The sequence below is a fragment of the Salvelinus sp. IW2-2015 genome, linkage group LG23, assembly GCF_002910315.2.
Source record: "Salvelinus sp. IW2-2015 linkage group LG23, ASM291031v2, whole genome shotgun sequence".
Classification (NCBI taxonomy): domain Eukaryota; kingdom Metazoa; phylum Chordata; class Actinopteri; order Salmoniformes; family Salmonidae; genus Salvelinus; species Salvelinus sp. IW2-2015.
In genome coordinates this window covers 19,173,728-19,198,536 of record NC_036863.1, presented here as the reverse complement: position 1 = coordinate 19,198,536, position 24,809 = coordinate 19,173,728, and the positions used below count along the sequence as shown (strand labels likewise).

Sequence of the window (24,809 nt, the reverse complement as noted above, 5' to 3'; positions counted from 1 at the left end):
GGGTGGCATGAGTGGTGAAACAGAAGAGTCATTGTCTGTTCTTTTGAGTTTTGATGTTGAGTCTTTGCCCGACAAAGTGATTCAAAGTGAGTCTTTGCAAGACAAAGTTAGGATATACCATGTATATCGAGCTTTTGTGCCGAATACATTACGTTGTTACAGGTGTCAAGCTTATGGGCATGTGGCAGCATTGTGTAGGATGGAGGTTCCTAGGTGTGAGAAGTGTGCAGAAGGACATAAGACAAAGGAATGTGTAGCATTGGGGAAAGTAGTGGTATGTGTTAATTTTAGGGGTGCCCATTGGGCTGGGGATCAGAAATGTCCCGTGCGAGAGAGGCAGGTTGAGGTTTCCAGGGTTAGAGTAGTGCAGAAGTTGTCATTCTTTTATTTATTTTTACTTAACCTTTATTTAACTAGGCAAGTAAGTTAAGAACAAATTCTTATTTACAATGACGGCCTACCAAAAGGCCTCCTGCAGGGACGGGTCTGGGATTAAAAATAGAAAGAAAATAAAAAATAATATAGGACAAAACACACATCACGACAAGAGAGACAACACAACACTACATAAAGAGAGACCTAAGACAACAACACAGCATGGTAACAACATGGTAGCAACATAAAATGGCAGCAGCACAACATGGTCCAAGCCTTATTGGGCACAGACAACAGCACAAAGGGCAAGAAGGTAGAGACAACAATACATCACGCAATGCAGCCACAACTGTCAGTAAGAGTGTCCATGATTGAGTCTTTGAATAAAGAGATTGAGATAAAACTGTCCAGTTTGAGTGTTTGTTGCAGCTCGTTCCAGTCGCTAGCTGCAGCAAACTGAAAAGATGAGCGACATAGGGATGTGTGTGCTTTGGGGACCTTTAACAGATATGCTGAGGCAGTGAAGAAAGTAGGGGAAGATGGGTCAAGGGGGAGGGATCCTGAGAGGAGTGGTGTGAGTAGTAGATCTTTACCAGTAGAGGGATTTTTTTTATTTCACCTTTATTTAACCAGGTAGGCCAATTGAGAACAAGTTCTAATTTACAACTGCGACCTGGCCAAGATAAAGCAAAGCAGTGCAACAAAAACAACAACACAGAGTTACACATAAACAAATGTACAGTCAATAACAGAATAGAAAAAATCTATGTACAGTGTGTGCAAATGTGAAGAGTAGGGAGGTAAGGCAGTAAATAGGCCATAGAAGCGAAATAATTACAATTTAGCATTAACACTGGAGTGATAGGTGTGCAGATGATGATGTGCAAATAGAGATACTGGGGTGCAAAAGAGCAAGAGGATAAGTAACAATATGGGGATGAGGTAGTTGGGAGTGCTATTTACAGATTGGATGTGTACAGGTACAGTGATCGGTAAGCTGCTCTGACAGCTGATGCTTAAAGTTAGAGGGAGATATAAGACTCCAGCTTTAGTGATTTTTGCAATTCGTTCCAGTCATTGGCAACAGAGAACTGGAAGGAAAGGCGGCCAAAGTAAGTGTTGGCTTTGGGGATGACCAGTGAAATATACCTGCTGGAGCGCGTGCTACGGGTGGGTGTTGCATCACGTCCAGAGTAGTGATGCTAGTCAGGCGGGCAGGTTTCGGGCAGCAATCGGTTGAAGAGCATGCACTTAGTTTTACTAGCAAGTAAAAGCAGTTGGAGGCCACGGAATGAGTGTTGTATGGCATTGAAGCTTGTTTGAAGGTTTGTTAGCACAGTGTCCAAAGAAGGGCCAGATGTATACAGAATGGTGTCGTCTGCGTAGAGGTGGATCAGAGAATCACCAGCAGCAAGAGCGACATCATTGATATATACAGAGAAAAGAGTCGGCCCGRGAATTGAACCCTGTGGCACCCCCATAGAGACTGCCAGAGGTCCAGACAACAGGCCCTCCGATTTGACACACTGAACTCTATCTGAGAAGTAGTTGGTGAACCAGGCGAGGCAGTCATTTGAGAAGCCAAGGCTATTGAGTCTGCCGATAAGAATGTGGTGATTGACAGAGTCGAAAGCCTTGGCCAGGTCGATGAAGACGGCTGCACAGTACTGTCTTTTATCGATTACGATTATGATATCTTTTAGGACCTTGAGCGTGGCTGAGGTGCACCCATGACCAGCTCGGAAACCAGACTGCATAGTGGAGAAGGTAAGGTGGGATTCGAAATGGTCGGTGATCTGTTTGTTAACTTGGCTTTCAAAGATTTTAGAAAGGCAGGGCGGGATGGATATAGGTCTATAACAGTTTGGGTCTAGAGTGTCTCCCCCTTTGAAAAGGGGGATGACCACGGCAGCTTTCCAATCTTTGGGGATCTCAGACGATACGAAAGAGAGGTTGAATAGGCTAGTAATAGGTGTTGCAACAATTTTGGCGGATCATTTTAGAAAGAGAGGGTACAGATTGTCTAGCCCAGCTGATTTGTAGGGATCCAGATTTTGCAGCTCTTTCAGAACATCAGCTGTCTGGATTTGGGTGAAGGAGAAGCGGGGAGGGGGGGCTTGGGAAAGTTGCTGCAGGGGGTGCTGAGATGTTGGCCGGGGTAGGGGTAGCCGGGTGGAAAGCATGGCCAGCCGTAGAAAAATGCTTATTGAAATGATCGATTATCGTAGATTTATTGGTGGTGACAGTGTTTGCTATCCTCAGTGCAGTGGGCAGCTGGGAGGAGGTGCTCTTATTCTCCATGGACTTTACAGTGTCCCAAAACTTAGTGCTACAGGATGCACATTTCTGTTTGAAAACCTAGCCTTAGCTTTCCTAACTGACTGAGTATATTGGTTCCTGACTTCCCTGAAAAGTTGCATATCGCGGGGGCTATTCGATGCTAATGCAGTACGCCACAGGATGTTTTTGTGCTGGTCAAGGGCAGTCAAGTCTGGGGTGAACCAAGGGCTATATCTGTTCTTAGTTATACATTTTTGGAATGGGGCATGCTTACTTAAGATGGTGAGGAAAGCACTTTTAAAGAGCAACCAGGCATCCTCTACTGACGGGATGAGGTCAATATCCTTCCAGGATACCCGGACCATGTTGATTAGAAAGGCCTGCTCGCTGAAGTGTTTTAGGGAGCGTTTGACAGTGTTGAGGGGTGGTCGTTTGACCGCGGACCCATTACGCACGCAGGCAATGAGGTAGTGATCGCTGAGGTGTATTTAGAGGGCAAGTTGGTCAGGATGATATCTAAGAGGGTGCCCATGGTTACGGATTTAGGGTTGTACCTGGTAGGTTCCTTGATAATTTGTGTAAGATTGAGGGCATCTAGCTTAGATTGTAGGACGGCCACGGTGTTAAGCATGTTCCAGTTTAGGTCAACTAACAGTACGAACTCTGAAGATAGATGTGCGGCAATTAATTCACATATGGTGTCCAGGGCACAGCTGGGGGCTGAATGGGGTCTATAACAAGCGGCAACGGTGAGAGACTTGTTTCTGGAAATATGGATTTTTAAAAGTAGAAGCTCGAATTGTTTGGGCACAAACCTGGATAGTATGACAGAACTCTGCAGGCTCTCTCTGCAGTAGATTGCAACTACACCCCCTTTGGTAGTTCTATCTTGTCAGAAAATGTTATAGTTAGGGATGGACATTTTTTGTGGCGTTCCTAAGCCAGGATTCAGGCACGGCTAGGACATTCGGGTTGGTGGAGTGTGCTAAAGCAGTGAATAAAACAAACTTCGGGAGGAGGCTTCTAATGTTAACATGCATGAAACCAAGGCTTTTACGGTTACAGAAGTCAACAAATGAGAGTGCCTGGGGAATGGGAGTAGTGCTGGAGGGCCTCGGTTAACCTCTACATCATCAGACGAACAGAGGAGGAGTAGGATAAGGATATGGCTAAAGGCTATAAGAACGGGTCATCTAGTGCATTCGTAACAGAGAGTAAAAGGAGCAGATTTCTAGGCACGGAAGGATAGATTCAAGTCATAATGTACAGACTAGGGTATGGTAGGATGTGAGTACAGTGGACATAAACCTAGGCATTGAGTGAAGATGTGAACTTCCGGCGCCGACCAAGATGGCCGCCTCGCTTCGCGTTCCTTGGAAAATATGCAGTATTTTGTTTTTTTATGTGTTATTCCTTACATTGGTCCCTCTAGGATCTTAGGTTTCAGTACATACAGTCGGGGGAACTACTGAATATAAGATTAACGTCAACTCACCATCGTTCTACCAGGAATATGACTTTCCAGAAACGGATCCAGTGTTTTGCCTTCCACCAATACAATGGATCTGATCCCAGCCGGCGACCCTATGCGACGCGTAAAAGGGGCAACGTAGCGGTCTCTTGGTCAGGCTTCGGAGACGGGCACATCGCGCTCACTCCCTAGCATACTACTCCCAATGTCAGTCTCTTGACAATAAGGTTGATGAATCCGAGCACGGGTAACATTCCAGAGAGACATCAGGGATTGTAACGTTCTCTGCTTCAGGAAACATGGCTAACTCAAGAGACGCTAACGGAGTCGGTGCAGCCAGCTGGTTTCTTCACGCATCGCGCCGACAGAAACATACATCTTTCGTGTAAGAAGAGGGGCGGGGTGTATGCCTTATGATTAACGAGACGTGGTGTGATCATAACAACATACAGGAACTCAAGTCATTCTGTCACTGATCTAGAACTCCTCACAATCAAATGTCGACCGAATTATCTACCAAGGGAATTCTCTTCGATTATAATCACAGCCGTATATATTCCCCCAAGCAGACACATCGATGGCCCTGAACGAACTTTATCTGACTTTTTGTAAACTGGAACACACACCCTGAGTGCATTCATCGTAGCTGGGGATTTTAACAAGAATCTAAAAAAAACTCCTAAATTCTATCAGCATATCGATTGTGCTACCAGGGCTGGTAAAACCTTGGATCATTGTTATACTAACTTCCGCAACGCATATAAGGCCCTCCCCCGCCCTCCTTTCGGAAAAGCTGACCACGACTCCATTTTGTTGATTCCAGCCTACAAACAGAAACTAAAACAACAAGCTCCGCGCTCAGGTCTGTTCAACGTGGTCGACCAATCTGATTCCACGCTTCAAGACTGCTTCGATCACGCGGATTGGAATATGTTCCGCATTGCGTCCAAAACAACATTGACGAATATGCTGATTCAGTGAGCGGAGTTCATTAGGAAGTGCATTGAACGATGTCGTACCCACAGCAACGATTAAAACATTCCAAACAGAAACCGTGGATTGACGGCGGCATTCGCGTGAAACTGAAAGCGCGAAACTGCTTTTAACCAGGGAAGGTGACGGAAACATGACCGATTACAACAGTGTAGCTATTCTCTCGCAAGGAATCAAACAAGCTAAGTCCCGTAACGAGACAAATAGAGTCGCAATTCAACAGCTCAGACACAAGAGGTATGTGCAGGGTTAACAGTCAATCACGGATTACAAAAGAAACCAGCCCCGTCGCGGACCAGGATGTCTTGCTCCAGACAGGCTAAATAACTTTTTTGCTCGCTTTGAGGACAATACAGTGGCACTGACACGGCCCGCTACCAACCTGCGGCTCTCCTTCACTGCAGCCGAGGTGAGTAAACATTTAAACGTGTTAACCCTCGAAGGCTGCAGGCCGAACGGCATTCCAGCCGCGTCCTCAGAGCATGCGCAGACCAGCTGGCTGGTGTGTTTACGGACATATTCAATCAATCATTATCCAGTCTGCTGTTCCCACATGCTTCAAGGGGCACCATTGTTCTGTTCCAAGAAAGCTAAGGTAATGAGCTAACGACTACGCCCCGTAGCACTCACTTCCGTCTACATGAAGTGCTTTGAGAGACTAGTCAAGGACCATATCCATCCACCCTACCGGACACCCTAGACCCACTCCAATTTGCTTACCGACAATAGGTCCACAGACGAAGCAATCGCAACCACAACTGCACAATGCCTAACCCATCTGGACAAGAGGAATACCTATGTGAGAATGCTGTTCATCGACTACAGCTCAGCATTTAACACCATAGTACCCTCCAAACTCGTCATCAAGCTCGAGACCTCTGGGTCTCGACCCCGCCTGTGCAACTGGGTCTGGACTTCCTGAAGGCCGCCCCAGGTGGTGAGGGTAGGTAAACATTCCACCCCGCTGATCCTCAACATGGGGCCACAAGGGTGGTTTGAAGCTCTCCTGTACTCCCTGTTCAGACGTGCGTGGCCACTTGCACAGGCTCCAACTCAATCATCAAGTTTGCGGATGACACTAAGTGGTAGGCGCTTGATTACGCAACAACCGACGAGACGGCCTACAGGCGAGGAGGTGGGGCTCGGAGTGTGGTGTCAGGAAATACCTCACACTCAACGTCAACAAAAAAGGAAATGATTGTGGACTTCAGGAAACAACAGAGGGAGCACCCAACATCCACATCGACGGGTCAGTAGTGGAGAAGGTGGAAAGTTTTAAGTTCTCGGTGTAACACTCACGAACAAACTGAATTGGTGACCAACAAGACAGCCTTGTGAAGAAGGTGGCAGCAGCGCCTTTCAACCTCAGGAGGCTTGAGAAATTCGGCTTGTCGCCAAAAGCACTCCAAACTTCTACAGATGCACAATCGAGAGCATCCTGTCGGGGTGTATCAACGGCCTGGTACGGCAACTGCTCCGCCCACAACCGTAAGGCTCTCCAGAGGGTAGTGAGGTCTGCAGAAGCATCACGGGGGCAAACCTACTGCCCTCCAGGACACCTAACCACCCGATGTCACAGGAGGCCATAAAGATCATCAAGGACAACAACCACCCAAGCACTGCTGTTCCACCCGCTATCATCCAGAGGCGAGGTCAGTACAGGTGCATCAAAGCAGGGAACGGAGACCTGAGAAAACGCTTCTATCTCAAGGCCTCAGACTGTTAAGCAGCCCACTAACATTTAAGGCGGGGCTGCAATATACTGACATCAACTCGCCACTTTAATAATGGGAGATTGATTGGAAATTATGTAAAAATGTACCACTAGCCACTTTAAACAGTGCCACTTAATATATGTTTTACTACCTAATTACTCATCTATATGTATAATGTATATACTGTACTCTATATATTACTGATTTGCCATCTTTATGTAATCATGTATCACTAGCCACTTTAAACTATGCACTTTATGTTTACATACCTACAGTACTCATCTCATATGTTAGTACTGTACTCTATACCATCTACTGCATCTTGCCTATGCCGTTCTGTACCATCACTCATTCATATCTCTTATGTACATATTTTTTCCTTTACACTTGTGTGTATAAGGTAGTAGTTGTGGAATTGTTTAGGTTAGATTACTTGTTGGTTATTACTGCATTGTCGGAACTAGAAGCACAAGCATTTCGCTACACTCGGCTTAACATCTGCTAACCATGGGTATGTGACAAATAAAATTTGATTTGATTTGAAGATGAGAGAGGTTTTGTCTCTGGAGGCACATTTAAGCCAGGTGAGGTCCGCATGTCTGGGGGTGGAACAAAAGGGCATATTTGAGGCAGGGCTGGAGGCTCTACAGTGAAATAATACAATAATCCTAACCAAAAACAGCAATAGGGATAGGCCAAGTGATATATGTTTCGGTAAGATTGGATATTTAGCATTTATAGCAAATGGTTATCAACTGTACTAAAGGGATGGAACGTAAGTCATAGAAATGTAGGTTGTGGTGGCAGCTGCAGAGAGGTATTTGGGTGTGCGAGACTTGACATCAGAAGAGTGAAAGGGTGTGTTAAGTGGTGGTGCCCATCATTTAAGTTGTTGGCCTGAGGTAGGACTAAATAGATTTAAATAGGTGGAGTAGGGTGAGTGTAGTGTTAGATGGTACGTATTTTGTAAAAAAAATCAAGCAAAGTATAAGGGAGTTGTACTCCAGTCTAGTAGGTGGCGGTAAGGCAACATTTAAAGGATGCCAACCACCGTTAAACCTCATCGAAAAAGCCTTCTAACCACAGCTTTCAGCCATTAGCTTTGCCCACGGCTGGCTCATGTGAACTACAATCCCGATACTGTGTTTTAACGTTTAGGAACATCAATGATTGCTTGCGATACGGCTTTCAAAAGATATGTCCCTCATTTTTCATTCATGATGAAGAATCGTTCAAATAAAAAATACACTTACTGTAGCAGTTTTGCACAGATCCACACAGATATGGATGCCTCCATCCGATGGAACTACACTTCTGCTACACTTCCCGAGTTACGCTTACACACACAGGTGTTCGGCGCATGCTAAATAGCTAATTAGCACAGGTGGTCGCCTCTGATCTTCCGTCTGTTTCCATGAACAAGAGCTGTAATACGAAGAAATGACCTTGTGGGAACTGTGGTGGTTAATTAATTTCTGTATTACCAAACGAGGAGAGAGACAAACTTCACACACCAGTCAGAGTTATACTTAAACTACATCTTTAATAATAATAAGCTTTGCAATAGCATTTGACTTTCAACAATTCACTATTTCTAATGAACCGTTGAGAGTGTCTACAGAAAATTACAAAGATCTTTTATAGCCAAGATCCACCCCCCTAGTTGACATGACAAACCACAGAGGTATTAGGAACTGTTCACAAATAAATACTTTTACTTGAGAGAGGAGTATTCCATAGCTAGATAGCGCTCGCTATAAATTATCGTTCAGTTTGGTCTCTAAGACGAAGTTCTAATCTCGTTCCTGGTACTTCATAGTACAAAAACATCAACTCATCCAATGGCATATATCAATTGTCAACTCTAGATACTCCCATCTCAAGTAAACCCCCTCCTGACCCAACTCCTGGACAAGCTCACTGAGGGGAGTGAGCCTCTAGGTCATACACTATCCCAGGATAAGTGTAAGATCAGAGAGGACATACAATGTTTCCAGACACTGCCATACACCTCCTCCCAATGGGAAAAGGAGGGAGTGACTGGCGCACAGACATTATGGAGACAAGTAATTTGTTCCCCATTAATCACGCCATCCCTTCACATGGTTTAAGAATAGGTAAAGACACATTCACATTTGAAGACAATGTTCCATTCTGTCCTCTTCACTTTCTGATATTCTGCATAGCACCAGGGACATGTGAAAGACAAGCCTGACCTCTCCCCTCTCTGGGCCCCAAGTGACAGAGCCCTAGCTGAGGGAAAAGTGCAACTGCCAACACTATAGTCCAAAGGGATACATTCTAATGACAAGTATCTCACATAAGCATATTATGCAAATAAAACATCTTAATTATCTATGTTACCCAACTAATTCTGATTCATCCGCCACAGAACCCTAACCTTATCAAGTGGTGTATAAATGTAACCTTTTTTTCTCACTGATATGAAAGAAGGTCAATTTGCTTCCAAAACTATACCACAAGCGATGCGTGTTAATGTTCAAATTGAAAATTGGGGTTCTTAACAAAACTCACCCATGGAGAAGATGCCTTCGTCCAATGATTTATGTGTAATGTAATGGAACTGAGAGTCATGATCAAGGGCTGGAAAGATAGCTAGATGGTCAAGTTTAATGTCCTCCTTTGACAGCCAACACATACACTCATACAATGCAGTAACTTGCAATATTAGTTAAGTCTAGTGAATAGGACACTCTAGCTCTGGCAGAAACTGAATATTACACTGTCCATGTCATAAGCCGTGAGTCGTCTATTAGCTACCCAACACTGAGTGCATGCCCACTTTATAACATTCCCAAACTAACTGGGCAATGAGAACCACACATTAATAACATGCGCGCAGAATCGCATTAGTGGAAACCAAGACTGTTCTCAGGGCAGGCCTGGTTATAGCTAGATATGTTCGAGTCACGTCAGGGACAATTTTGGCAAACTCTTTTCCTAACCTTAACTTAATTCTCCTAACCTGTTACGAAAAGTAATTCTGATAGTCAAAACCGGCAGACCTGTGCTGAGAGCAGTGTGAGTATCCACTAATGCAATAGCCAATCATTACAATACATAGATTTCAATGGTCTAATTTATTTTACAAAATACACTCAAATACACACTCCTAGCAAGAAATACAGTACAATGTGTCAACGTGTTATAACATAGTTATAAGAACTGTGAATTTACAGTTCAATTAATCAAACAATCCAACTGTATTCGTGCAATGCTTAGCCAAAGCATGTCAAAATAGAGTGCATAGAGGCTGCTTTCAGTCAACAACGAGTCACATTGTAATGTGGGTGGTGCAGGACATAGGATAGAAAAAAATTGAAACAGTGATGATTGCATTCTTTCTATATCGGTGTACCCTCAAAGCTCAGAGCTATGTCCAGCAGTTGGGAGCCCATGTTTTGCTGCTCTCCCCCAGACATGAACTCAGCAGACAGCTCCCTGTAGGTACTGCACACCCTGCGCTCATGGATGTCATGTCTATGGATGGCATGTTTCCATCTCTGACGTGCTTCGCTGTATACCACCACAAGGGATCTGCAGGGAAGGTGCACAGACACCCGGACCTCCCCCTGTCCTAGTTCTGTCAGGCCCTCCTCCAGGGACATTGTGAGAGTGGTGTCTGAGAGCAGGTTGACGGTGACCAGACGCTCCCCCCACAGCCAGCTGTCATCCAGGTGGGGGTCAATGGCAGACCCACGCTGGGGGTGGTAATCCAGGTTGCACTGCTCCACTGGTTGAAACCCGGCTAGGACCGGCTCCTGGGACATCCGTAGCACCAGTTTACGGCTGATTGGAGGCAGGCCGCAGAAGCCACCAAGACGCACTTTGTGTTTTTTGAAGTTCACTTTAGGCCCAAAGTCCTGTAAAGACATTCAAAAAAGTGGGTTATTCTTTCTTGTTAGGAATGAATGGTTGCTATCATGGGTACCTCCCATGACAGAAGAATGAAACACTGGCCATTGTCAGAGGTGATTCCGCAACTCATGCTGCCAGCCCCTACTCACTTGCCAAAATTGCGTCATCTTGCTAATAACAACTTGCAGCAAACGTTAGAAGATGACAACAAACCTGTTTCCGTCGACCAGACTGTGACTCTCTCCAGGCGTTGAGGTCCATATCGGTTATCAACTCACTCTCCTCCTCTTCTGATATGAAGTCATTCCATAAAAAGATTCCAGGGAAGGGAAAAGACAGCTGCTGCCCACCATAATTGCGCACAGCTCGTCTCAGCAATGGGTCGTACATAAAATCGTGTCGTATCTAAAGAAAGTCAACAAATCTGTTTAAGGGATCTCATGAAGTCAGTGCTGTAATAAGTGCTTTCCAAACACATCATAATGCTAAACAGTAATACGTAATATTACTTATTACTGTAGTTTAGCTATAATATGATGTATTTGTTGACAGTGCTCAGTCAGAGCAGACAGGGGGGAGGCTGGCTAACCGCGTTTGCYTCAGAACGCTGCGTCTAGCAACCGAACAGGATCTTATTTACATAATCTATTTTTCAGTTAACACAGACTTACCGGTTGACCATTCTCCGATAATAGKCCATTTCCATTCACGCTCTCACACAATAAACAAGTTCGAATTCCCTTACAACCACAATTAGCATGGTGAATTCCCGTCGCCATTAGTAGATTACGTGTCCCACCATAACAGGACGTAGCAAAAACATATCAAATGCATTAAKTTCCGCATTGAACAAGGCTCAAACTCAACAGTAGAATAAATAAAATGTTTATTTGCTGTTTTCACATTAGTGTCTCATTTTGTAGTCACTGATGCTTGCAATAGAGGCTTTGTAAGAATGTAAAAGGTATGAAGAAATATTACAATAATTATTTATTTAAAAACAAAAACAAACCTTACAGTACATAACAAACCATTATTCTCAGACAATTTAGGGCCAAATATGGAGCATGTTGGGCATTGCAAAACTAAAACATTTAACAGCAATGAATATGATGCAAAAGATTTCCATTAAATAAAGTTTTAAACCATGCTTGCCAACTTTCAGCTGGTTAGAACTATAGTACAGAATTGGATTCGTGTAACGGCTTTCTTCTGTGTACGAAGGAGAGGACCAAAGCGCAGCGTGGTTAGTGTTCATCATGTTTAATAAAGACAATAAACGTGAACACTACAAAATACAAAACAATAAATGTGAAAAACCGAAACAGTTCTGTCTGGTGCAGACACACGAAGACAGAAGACAACCACCCACAAAACCCAACACAAAACAGGCTACCTAAATATGGTTCCCAATCAGAGACAATGACTAACACCTGCCTCTGATTGAGAACCATATCAGGCCAAACATAGAAACGGGAAAACTAGACACACAACATAGAATGCCCACTCAGCTCACGTCCTGACCAATACTAAAACAAAGAAAACACAAAAGAACTATGGTCAGAACGTGATAATTCGAATGAGTTTAACAACATGTGCTTCTGTTTTGAATATACCAAACCACCGTATGATCTCAGAATTTCCGTTTTAAATCACACGTTTCCTTATAATGTTTCTGTGTTAGAAAAATAAGATTATTTGACTGATACAATTACATCCATTCCTGCAAATATGTTATCATGGTCTAGAATGAAAACTCCATTCAGTACTTAGATACAGGGACCATGCTGTACCTAGTCTAAAATACAGTCCTTTTAAAGAATCCTAGTCAAATGAAAAGTGGAACAGTTCATGATATTGAGAACTCTTCAAAGTGACATCCTCTTTCCCAACATTATGCACCAAGCCTCATTCAATTCCTTCTTGCTTGTCCTTAACCTGAAACAACCTGAAACCTGAAACAAAGTTTAAAAAGATATCATGAATTTATTTGTTACACATTCTGCTAATCTATCTGTGTCTATTGTCATATAGTCATTTAACTTTTGTTTTTATATTATATCTCTTAGTTATAATAGTAGTATTAAAAAATAATAATAATAATAGTATTGAAGATGAGTGTTTCAGGTATATTGCTAGTTATTGCAAGTGAAGATTTATGGAACGTAGATGGTGCTTACATACATTTTTGGCAAAAATTATCATTTTCCACAACCCGTTCTAGTATAGAGAACGATAAATATAATGTTATTAAATATTGGCAGTCTGCTACACTAGAACTGTTCCACGAAATACACAGACAAACCCATGTCAATCCAATATTGAGAGATATTATGAAATGTGTTGACGGTATCTCATCCAACAAGGACAGCTCACTGATGAGGTCAGTGATGGCATTAGTGAAAGCCTCCTGAGGACTGTAGTCTGGTGTAGTCTGAACACGGATCACAATCTTGTGCTCCAGAGGATGAGGGACCTTATAGCCAGCAAAGAGCACCTGGGGGTCCTTCAGAAGTTGTCTGCAAAAACAAGAAAATTAAGTTATGAAGAGTTTTACAATGATATATTATTGCACAAAAAAATCTAAATGAAATGAAATAGTTGAACTCACTGTCTGATGATGTTGCCAAGTGTGTGATCCTCTTAGTTCAACGTGAAGAGGCAGGCGTTAGGGACTTTTGTGTCCTTGATGATTGTGATTCTAGAAACAAAAACATTCTAAGTAAGAGTATTTCACTTACAGATTCATATTCAGTGGCAATGGCAGGTACACAATCACAGTAGTTACCTAGCTAGTAGCTGAGAATTCTCAACTCCACGATACTCAATGGAGTTGAATGGCGATGAGTTTTGGCGGAGTGTACCTCTGACTACACCGAGTCAGTATCAGTTGATACTTGTAAAAATGTCCATTCTTTAATGCGTGTCCTGTACAGTGCGTTCAGAAAGTATGCATACCCCTTGATTCCACATTTTGTGTTACAGCCTGAATTCGAAATTGATTAAATGTATATTTTTTCTGACCCATCTACACAATATCCCATAATTACAGTTAAAAAATATTTGGTGAATTTGTAGCAGATTTATTGAAAATGAAATACAGATATTTCCATGCATGGAGGCAAAAAGGACAATGTCAGAGGCTTAATTACATAAGAGAAAAGCTAAGAAATGGAGAGTTTAAAATAAAGAGAAGGGAGGGCCATAAAAGTAAATTTTGGGAAAGATTTGGTGAAGTGGTAAAATACTATGATAGCAGTGCCAGCTATGTTGTCAAATCAAATCAAATGTATTTATAAAGCCCTTCTTACATCAGCTGATGTCACAAAGTGCTGTACAGAAACCCACCCTAAAACCACAAACAGCAAGCAATGCAGGTGTAGAAGCATGTTGTGTGATGATTGTGAGGGCTATACAAATTTGGCAGTCACAAGAGGGTACTTCAAATAATCACTGTAGCCTACTGTTCAGATGGGTTAAATGGAAACTGAAATCTGAACACTGACTGTAGGTCTATAAACTCGCACAAAGCCTTTATATGAATTACTGCAGAATTAAGCATTTATTGCAGTAAAAGGATTTGCAATTGTCTGAGTGGACTAATCCATTGTGGAGGCCATGGGGATGGCACAGTCCATCACTCTAAAACATGTGCTACTGAAATAGTATATGGTTACAATACATAAAAACAATGGTGCAACACTAATAAAAATAATATTTTATTACAGATGCGCTTTCTCCCGCATTGGATAGCAGTCGCAGTAATCGGTTCTAAAACACAACAGTGCGCTGTTGAATTGGGCCCTTTCCTAGACCATGTTGCTATGTGCATAATAGCAACGTTAACCAATATATTGGTGTTGAGAACAATGCGATGGAGACAGCAGCGGCGTTAAGAGACAAGAAAACAGCCGTTGTCTTAATTGTCTAAGAAAAGTGAGAGGAAACCAACTTCATTAATTCTATAATCAATAGCCTAACTGTTAAATGTGCCTGGTTTTATAAATCATCCATATATATCTACAGAAATAAGACAGATCCTACTTCTGTTGCCTGTTTGAATGTTTGTTTAATAGCCTTCTGATTCTGTGAGCACCAAGCCTTCGTGACCAACAACCACAACATGTCAGATAAACAATTTTGTCTGTTTTTAATCTTTGCTATGCTGTAATGTTATTACTATTATTGTTATGATCATCATTATTATAATAAGTAATGTCATTATCATTAGTAGGCTTATTAGTATAGCAGCCTTGTATAACCCCCATCGAGCTGTAGCCCTAAGAGTGCATCCTGTTTAGTCTTAATACTGTAACTTACTTAGGCCAGTATTTCAATACTTACATGTCATCACACACGAATCATTCATGATTTGAAATGCAATCAAGCATTTTACCCATGAATAATTAGCGTATACAATAAATAAACAGTTCTATTCTGGAAATTGAATTCACGAATGCTACTGGTTTTAGCCTTTGCTGTAATAAAGGCTTTACAAAAAAAAATGTTTTAACTGGAGCAGTGGAAACGCATTCTCTGGAGTGATGATTCACACTTCACCATCTGGCAGTCCGACGGACGAATCTGGGTTTGGCGGATGCCAGGAGAACTCTACCTGCCCGACTGCATAGTGCCAACTGTAAAGCTCGGTGAGGGAGTAATAATGGTCTAGGGCTGTTTTTCATAGTTCGGGCTAGGCCTCTTAGTTCCAGTGAAGGGAAATATTAACACTACAGCATACAATGATATTCTAGATGATTCTGTGCTTCCAACTTTGTGACAACAGTTTGGGTAAGGCCCTTTCCTGTTTCAGCATGACAATGCCCCTGTGCACAAAGCGAGGTTCATACAGAAATGGTTTGTCGAGATCGGTGTGGAAGAACTTGACTGGCCTGCAGAGCCCTGACCTCAACCCCATCAAACACCTTTGGGGTGAATTTGAACGCCAACTGCGAGCTAGGCCTAATCGCCCAACCTCACAAATGCTCTTGTGGCTGAATGGTAGCAAGTTCACGCAGCAATGTTTCAACATCAAGTGTCAAGCCTTACTTTAATTTTCCTAAAAGCATGAAATGCATCTACTGCCATTCATTGAAGACTGGTTTGGATTTCTCGCTGACCACAAGCTGCCATTTTCATAACATTCTGGAACCTTGAGGGTTTATGACATAGTTAGCTCCTCTAGTAATGTAATAAGATCTCTATGATCGTAGCCAACTAAACTCAACTACACGATGAGTTAAGCGGCGACTAGTGTGGGCGAACTAGAGCTCCGACGTCACATACATTTTTGACATTTTATATAAACGACTTATTTCAGCACCCAAAGAATAGCGCACAATTACACATAACCGTGTCGTGGTAAACGTTAGTTCCAGACTATTCTTTGGGGGCTGAAATCCAGTCGGCCTATTATATGCTACTCAACTTCATCGTAAATAGTATAGTTGGGTTTAATCGGCTATATAATCGTGGAGTTGAGAATTCTCAGCTAGCTAGTTTGCGTTATTTCGCTGTAGTAGCCAGTATTATGCTAACTTGCTAGCTAGCCGTTTATGACTGAAATACTAACTCGTCTCGAGTCTCTACCACTCTAGCTACTGTGAAGCTATGAATAACTGGCAAAGCACAAACATAACGTTAGCCTGGCAGCATGCTGTGCAGCTATCTAGCTAGCTACCTCCCTGGCAGTTAATGTATAGCTAGCTAAAGTTACCATAAATTAACCAGAGTAACAACAATAGATAATGCCAGCTAGCTAAACGTTCTTGGAGTGAAACGTCAGCAAGCGATCTCGTAATAAATTACAGTGGCTAACTATATGTAAAACGTACTTATTTTCCCCTTCAAACAACAGAAATGACTCAAATGCAGGTGGTGCGTTCATATTTGATAACTACCTAGCGATAGACAAGGGTGCAAAAACTAAGAAACAGCGAACACACACCGCAGAGTACTTGAATGAGCGAGAAGATCCTGACTGCAGCGTGCAGGCTCAATGTTGGCGGAGTCAAACGGGTTTAAGCCGTCCGGTCTCTTTCATGGTCACCCAAGTTGAGGTAAACGTCAAAGATGTCAACGAAATCGAATCTTAATTGAACCAACCCTACAAGAATAAAACTATAAACCATGGAAGTAAGTGAGACTGTCAATATGCATATTGTACTTTGTAATATTCATGTTATACCAGTGCAGTGGTAACGTTATATTTTTATATGACCAATTACCGCACCGATGTTAGCATAGCGTTAATTAGAACCTATTTGCACGTGAGCTAGCTAAATGCTCACAGTGAGGGAATCTTATTTGGACAAATTTGCCTACTTGAGCAGTAAGCCTAGGTTTACATGTACAGTTATGTAATCGATTTGATCGTTGATTTTCTGTGTTTCTTCAATGTATGCCTTGTTCTGTTTGGCTGGCTCTAAATGTGTATCGTTGATGCCATTCCCTTAGTTACGCATAGCGAGTCTACTGGTCCCAACATACATGGCAGGTCAAGAAAAGTCATTGTAACTTGTCCACACTGCAAACTGAATTTAAATAAACTTCAAAACACATTTACATAGAAAGCATACACATTGCTTTGAAACAGTGTCCAAGGAAAGATTTTTGGTATGTGAGTGCATTGATGTGAGGAAATGGTGTGTTTACAATCGAAAACACATTTTCTGGTCCAGCAACACCCATACATGTTGTAAAAAATACTTGGGCTAATTCAGTTCCAACTGTGTTCAAAACTGTTATGCATGCTGCAGTATAAAAAGCTGTTGAATTGTACTTTTTCTTTACTTTCACATGCACTGTGTAAACAGAAACATTATCTGTTCTGGTCCCCTGGACATTGGAGGACTTTTGAAGTGGATGATGTTCAGGTTAGATATTCCTTTACATTATTCCACTGAACTGTACCATTTGATTGTCATTCCTTTATTGAAATTTGTACCTTGTTCACACCACAGGGCTTACCAAAGGTTTCTCAAACAACTGTGAGGTGTTTGTTTTGATGGTAAGATGCTGGCTATTCAGTATATTATATTAGTCTTATTTTCTGTTATAACGTATGAAAAGTTATTATTTCTGTGCTTGCAACATGCAAAGCACCCTATTGTTATTGCTCATACTTTTTCTTGTTTATTATTCTTGACACTTTTGGGGACCTATTTCCTACAGTTTTTACACTACATACATCAAACTCCTGCAGAGCTGGATGCTGATGTGAAATGCTGTGACTTCTTGGGGGGGATTATTATGATTTACTATTATTGTTATCAAACTTAACCTAATCTTTCTTAACTTACAGTACGCTCTGTACATTGCAATGGAAGCACAGTGGGATTTCACTTAGGTACGTATAAATTATGAAATTCTCATCACTAGTGGATATGTTTTTTGGGATACTCGTCTGATTGTGTGATTAAAAAAAATATTTGACAAAAATTCAAAAGGAAAACATGCAGCAAATTAGGTGACGGTGGTGCCTAGTTCTCCTGCAGGACGTTCCCCTGCTGTAAGTCTTGAACATTAAATAACTTTTCATTTTCTTCCTTAAAATCACTTGTTTCACTGTAGCTGGACTGACCTGAATATATGTTCATATGTAATTTATGTCATTCACTCACTAAAGTCTGAAGAAGAGCGGTTGAAAAATCGAAAAAGGCGGTGAAAACAAAACACACTACAGGTAGTTGTCATAGGATGAGTGGTATAGTCTTAAACCAATGTTTAAAGACTTACCCCCCCCCCCCAATATATTTCAGGATGATGTAGAAGACACCCCCCCCACCACCACAAGAAGTCACATCATTCAGCTCTGCAGGACCAGGTACTGTATAGGCTAGTAGCTAAAGTAAGGTGCATTCTAGTACACACATGCCTAGAGGTTTCCTTACATTACTTAATGACCACAATCTTTTCTTTCTAGACTATACTGAAAACAAAATGCACGGCAAACTGGGAGCTGTGAACTGGGTATGTAGTCTTCTGTGTGTAATGCTGAAGGCTTGATGCATGGCAAGATATAATAGTTGTGATGACTGGTTGAGTAGTTATAAATATCACTGAAAACCCCTTTAGTAATAGTGGCTTTCGTTTGCATGGTGGAATTGTGAAAGTTGGGTGTAATTTGACTTGATCACCCAATGAGGCACTACTCTTAATATGTATTTTTCCTTTTTCTTCAAGGAAGCAGATGTTCTTCTAAGGGACACCCTAGAGGGAGCAAGGTGGTGCAAACTCCAAACATTTTAAAGGCACTGTTTCCTTCCCCAGTGTAGTTGGGATGGACGGGGAAGACCGCATTACAACMCTTAAAGAACTACGGTTGTATGATGGCCTGGATAAAGAGGACAATATTCTCCTCAAGGAACCATTCATGTTACAGAGAGATTAGGAGACGTGGAGGCAGTTGACGACAAGAAAATAACTGTCTTTGCCTCTTTTGAGGAGCAGGAGTGAAGCCCTTTTTGAGTGGTCAAACCTTGTTTTTGTCAGCTTTGTCAATTGTTAAATGTGTTATGTTGTTTAGTAAAGATGATGTAGTAGTCACCCGAGTCTTTGATCTCTTTACTGGCACTGGTATAACTTAATGTACAAAGCACATTCAGCTTGTCAGTATGTCTATATGGAATAGTCTGTCTCCATTCTCATTAGGAAAGTAAATAGCATTATTAATCAGGATGGGTAGTAACTGTGTGTATATATGCTCAATTAAATAATATAATTAAACATTTATCAACACAATTTTAACAGGACACAACAAGTCTGTTCACTGAAACAATATCAGTAGCTTGTCTCCAATATAGCATGAAGCTAAAAGTGTTACAACACATCTGCAGGTACCACTTTATATAATATTTCTTACGATCTTCAAAAATGAAATACGTTCGTATTAAACGTGTGCCTTGCGCAAACGTGTGTGTTTGTATTCAGTGTGTGACTGTCAAACCTCAAATTGACMAAATGTGGGCGGGGTCAAACGGTTGACTCCGCCCACATTGAGCCCGGCACCGAATTGCACGCTGCATTCAGGGGTACTTGGAGAGAGGGGCTAAATAGCTGGTGGGACCAACTTCCGGTAGTGTTTATTTATGAATGGATTTCAAAATAAAGCTATTTTTCAAGATCTGAGTCTTGAGTGAAATCGTAGAAACGAAATAATTATCAAATTTGTTTATCGGTTTATATACGCCGAATATAGTGCTCACTCGTGGTTTAAGATTGGTAAATTAGGAACTGCACTGGGATTCAATTATAACTAGAAACTAGCTTGCCTAATTGCTTTACTGGCTTGTGCCTGAAATGTGATGATCAAACGAGTCTAATTGGATTGACAAGGAGTGGATTATTTCATATGCATGTCCCGTGGGCTATCAACATATCTTGTGTTCACTATCACAACCTTCAACGGCCTACGATACGACCATCACTCAATAGGCCTATGCACGCCATTGTTTCGTTGTTATTCAAATGGTCTAGGTGCTTGTACCAGCTACAAATCGGGTTCCATGAGCCTTTCTTGTTAGTTGAGACGTATTATGTGCGCAGCCAAACTGACGTATGATGTAACATGCAAGTATTAGTGTACTAGATAAACTGCTTTGATAAAAATCCGTACATATGCTTTCTTTACTGAAGTTGTTTCAAGCTTCAGGTCAAGCTTATGGTGCATAGCCTGCCCTACCTGACGCTGTGCAGAGACTATTGGAAAAGGTTGGATAGATGTTTGAGCACTGTGCAAGGTGAGTTGGTGTTTTAGAATGTAGCCTGGTAGGCTTTTACATTATTTGTGTGTCACAGGTGGCTGGTGGCACCTTAAATGGTGAGGACAGGCTCATGGTAATGGCTGGAACAGAATACATGGAATGGTATTAAACGTGTGTGTGCGTGCTTAAGATCTGTTTTCTGTTTTGTGCCGATCAATTGATGGAAATGTATCCCTCAGAAAGCAAAATGGATCGTAATTATGAGAGAATCAAAAGAGCTCTAATATGCTGTCTAGGAGACAGAACGCGTCTCCTTCCTGAGCGGTATGACGGCTGCGGAAAATTATGTGGATATATTAAAGCAACATCTCAAGACATCAGTCAGGAAGTTAAAGCTTGGTCGCAAATGGGTCATCCAAATGGACAATGACCCCAAGCATACTTCCAAAGTTGTGGCAAAATGGCTTAAGGACAACAAAGTCAAGGTATTGGAGTGGCCATCACAAAGCCCTGACCTCAATCCTATAGAAGATTTGTGGGCAGAACTGAAAAAGCGTGTGCGAGCAAGAAAGCCTACAAACCTGACTCAGTTACGCCAGCTATGTCAGGAGGAATGGGCCTAAATTCACCAACTTATTGTGGGAAGCTTGTGGAAGGCTACCTGAAAAGTTTGACCCAAGTGAAACAATTTAAAGGCAATGCTACCAAATACTAATTGAGTGTATGTAAACTTCTGACCCACTGGGAATGTGATGAAAGAAATAAAAGCTGAAATAATTCTCTATTATTCCGACATTTCACACTCTTAAAGTAAAGTGGTGATCCTAACTGACCTGAGAAAGGGAATTTCTACAAGTGTTAAAWGKCAGGAATTGTGAAAAAGGGTCTAAATGTTTTTGGCTAAGGTAAACTTCCGACTTCAACTGTATTATTGCTCTGTTTTCCCCAATACTGTATTACTTCAATTTACAGTGAGGGGGGAAAAGTATTTGATCCCCTGCTGATTTTGTACGTTTGCCCACTGACAAAGAAATGATCAGTCTATAATTTTAAATGGTAGGTTTTTTTGAACAGTGAGAGACAGAATAACAAAAAATCCAGAAAAACATATGTCAAAAATGTTATGAGGGAAATAAGTATTTGACCCCTCTGCAAAACATGACTTAGTACTTGGTGGCAAAACCCTTGTTGGCAATCACATTAGTCAGACGTTTCTTGTAGTTGGACACCAGGTTTGCACACATCTCAGGAGGGATTTTGTCCCACTCCTCTTTGCAGATTTTCTCCAAGTCATTAGGGTTTCGAGGCTGACGTTTGGCAACTCAAACCTTCAGCTCCCTCCACAGATTTTCTATGGGATTAAGGTCTGGAGACTGGCTAGGCCACTCCAGGACCTTAATGTGTTTCTTCTTGAGCCACTCCTTTGTTGCCTTGGCCGTGTGTTAATGGTCATTGTCATGCTGGAATACCCATCCACGACCCATTTCAATGCCCTGGCTGAGGGAAGGAGGTTCTCACCCAAGATTTGACGGTACATGGCCCCGTCCATCGTCCCTTTGATGGGGTGAAGTTGTTCTGTCCCCTTAGCAGAAAAACACCCCCAAAGCATAATGTTTCCACCTCCATGTTTGGCGGTGGGGATGGTGTTCTTGGTCATAGGCAGCATTCCTCCTCCTCCTCCAAACACGGCGAATTGAGTTGATGCCAAAGAGCTCCATTTGTCTCATCTGACCACAACACTTTCACCCAGTTGTCCTCTGAATCATTCAGATGTTCATTGGCAAACTTCAGAGGGTCATGTATATGTGCTTTCTTGAGCAGGGGGACATGCGGGCGCTGCAGGATTTCAGTCCTTCACGGCGTAGTGTGTTACCAATTGTTTTCTTGGTGACTATGGTCCCAGCTGCCTTGAGATCATTGACAAGATCCTCCTGTGTAGTTCTGGGCTGATTCCTCACTGTTCTCATGATCATTGCAACTCCACGAGGTGAGATCTTGCATGGAGCCCCAGGGCGAGGGAGATTGACAGTTCTTTTGTGTTTAGTCCATTTGCGAATAATCGCACCAACTGTTGTCCCCTTCTCACCAAGCTGCTAGGCGATGGTTTTGTAGCCCATTCCAGCCTTGTGTAGGTCTACAATCTTGTCCCTGACATCCTTGGAGAGCTCTTTGGTCTTGGCCATGGTGGAGAGTTTGGAATCTGATTGATGGATTGCTTCTGTGGAAAGGTATCTTTTATACAGGTAACAAACTGAGATTAGGAGCACTCCCTTTAAGAGTGTGCTCCTAATCTCAGCTCGTTACCTGTATAAAAGACACCTGGGAGCCAGAAATCTTTCTGATTGAGAGGGGGTCAAATACTTTTTTCCCTCATTAAAATGCAAATCAATTTATAACATTTTTGACATATGTTTTTCTGGATTTTTTTGTTGTTATTCTGTCTCTCACTGTTCAAATAAACCTACCATTAAAATTATAGACTGATCATTTCTTTGTCAGTGGGCAAATGTACAAAATCAGCAGGGGATCAAATACTTTTTTCCCTCACTGTATATGTGGGGAGGTTGATCCTATAGTGGAAGTTTCTCTTCATTGGGTTTGTCACAGCGGTAGCTCATACATTGCAAACCCCTTGTCCCCATGCCGTTTGCTGTCTCTGACATGGATTTTCACTGGTCTCCAGCTTTTTGATGGAGATGTGGTGCTCGTTCCTCTTAGGGCTTGTACGTTAGTGAACATCAGATATCCCATTTGGGGCTATTGCCCCTTGAGCCCAAATTGGAGATAGAGAGGGAAAATGAACCTCAGCCTATGTCCACCAGGTTATACTGTGGATTTGAAATGGTCTTCCGGCAGGTCATGTCGTCCTCAGCACTTAAGTGGATCCACTGCATGCTCCAGTAGTGCAGGAGTGCACCACTTGAGGGTACTGTCTATTTGAACACACTGCCTCGACTGGTAGGCGAGTACTGGTCATGTGCAAGTTGCCAGTTGTTAACATCTGCAGGTGGAGTTGTCCAATATGTTGGTCTTCTAGCAGGTCATTGTGTCCTCTGCACTTAAACGGATCCACCACATACTTGTTAAGGATGTTACCGAGTGTAGCACTCTAGCTGGCTTTTGGCCCTCCCTAATGAGGGCTTCCCAGAAGCCTCAGCAGGACCCTTCCCTGTTAACCTCACTAATGGAGGACGAGTCGTCCTGGGTGGTCCAGGTACTACTGAGCATGTGCAAGAAAATCGCCTCACCCTCAGCATGTGACTGATAACCTTTGACCCAGACTTCCTTGGCTGCTACAGGAGCACTGAGTGACCGCCCAAGAGGGTAGACTTTTGATGATGCCCACAGGTGAGATGCGATAAGCTCCAGTACAGTAATGGAGTGCACCTTGAGGGTTCCCAGCTCTTTGAACGCACTGTCTCGTCTGGTAAGCTTTTTGTGCATATGGAACATTTGCAGGGTGCCCGTTTTTAGTTCTTCACCAATGTGTTGGTGTGCCGCTCCTTGTTCAATGGAATGTAAGTTATTGTAATGGAGGCCTAGTCAAAGTGCTGGATGAGAACATTAAGTTTGGAGGGCAGCTAGCTGTACCTCCTCCGTCCTGTACACTACGAGCCTCACTGGTCAGCAAAAGATGAGAGCTCTTTCTTTAGCCAGGCTGAGAGCAGGACATACTCTCTCTGAGGGTAGATGTGGACTAGAGCCAGCACACACTGCTGGCTTGACTGTCAGAGCCTGTTGTCAACCTGTTTTGCTCTTGAATGCTTTATCCTGAACACAGTCCTCTACAGTTCCTACATACATTGTAACACATATGTCTATGGGAGTCACTCTTGGCTTTGAGGCAGAATATAATAATATATTGAATATTGCACTGCAGCACTTGGAATCCTAAAAAGTAGGTTAGGTGACCCAACAGCTGCCAACACAGACATAGTGCTGTTGTAGTCCTCCTTTGTTAGTGATTTTGTAACATGTAAAAGATGTGGAACATACATCTTCTTCCTTTTCTATAAGGCGCATAACTACAGTACATCCAAACCAACAATTATGACTGACAACACATCTTTGTTGAATTACTGAACTCAGTATAAAAATAAAAATGTATTTCTCATTATAAACTGGGTGGTTTGAGGCCTGAATGCTGATTGGCTGACAGCCGTGGTATATCAGACCGTATACCTTGGGTATGATGAAACATTTATTTGTACTGCATTAATTATGTTGGTAACCAGTTTATAATCGCAATAAGGCACCTCGGGGGTTTGGCTGTATCCAGGCACTCCGTGTTGTGTCGTGCTAAGAACAGCCCTTAGCCATGGTATATTGGCCATATACCACACCACCTCGGACCTTATTGCTTAAATAAAGCATGAAGAATGTGCCTACGTT

General features: G+C 42.4%; 1 protein-coding gene and 1 long non-coding RNA gene across 5 annotated transcripts; one reads left to right on the top strand and one right to left on the bottom strand.

Moving 5' to 3' along the window:
* Window positions 1-8,351: 8,351 nt before the first annotated feature.
* On the bottom strand, window positions 8,352-11,529 carry alkbh4 (alkB homolog 4, lysine demthylase). The gene is made up of 3 exons (XM_023968963.2): window positions 11,385-11,529; window positions 10,927-11,118; window positions 8,352-10,718 (listed from the first exon to the last, which is right to left on the bottom strand). Exons 1-3 carry the CDS (start codon window positions 11,490-11,492, stop codon window positions 10,200-10,202), a joined length of 819 nt encoding a protein of 272 aa, XP_023824731.1. The 5' UTR covers window positions 11,493-11,529; the 3' UTR covers window positions 8,352-10,199.
* Window positions 11,530-15,322: 3,793 nt separating this feature from the next.
* Window positions 15,323-19,260, top strand: LOC111951078 (uncharacterized). Of its 4 annotated transcripts, none has more exons than XR_002875556.2 (7): window positions 15,323-16,848; window positions 17,564-17,588; window positions 17,676-17,722; window positions 18,017-18,061; window positions 18,474-18,538; window positions 18,638-18,684; window positions 18,898-19,260. It is a non-coding gene; the product is annotated as an uncharacterized lncRNA (long non-coding RNA). The 4 variants fall into 4 exon arrangements; XR_002875554.3 differs by having other exon boundaries at window positions 17,529-17,588; XR_002875555.2 differs by lacking the exon at window positions 17,564-17,588.
* The last annotated feature ends 5,549 nt before the right edge of the window (window positions 19,261-24,809 follow it).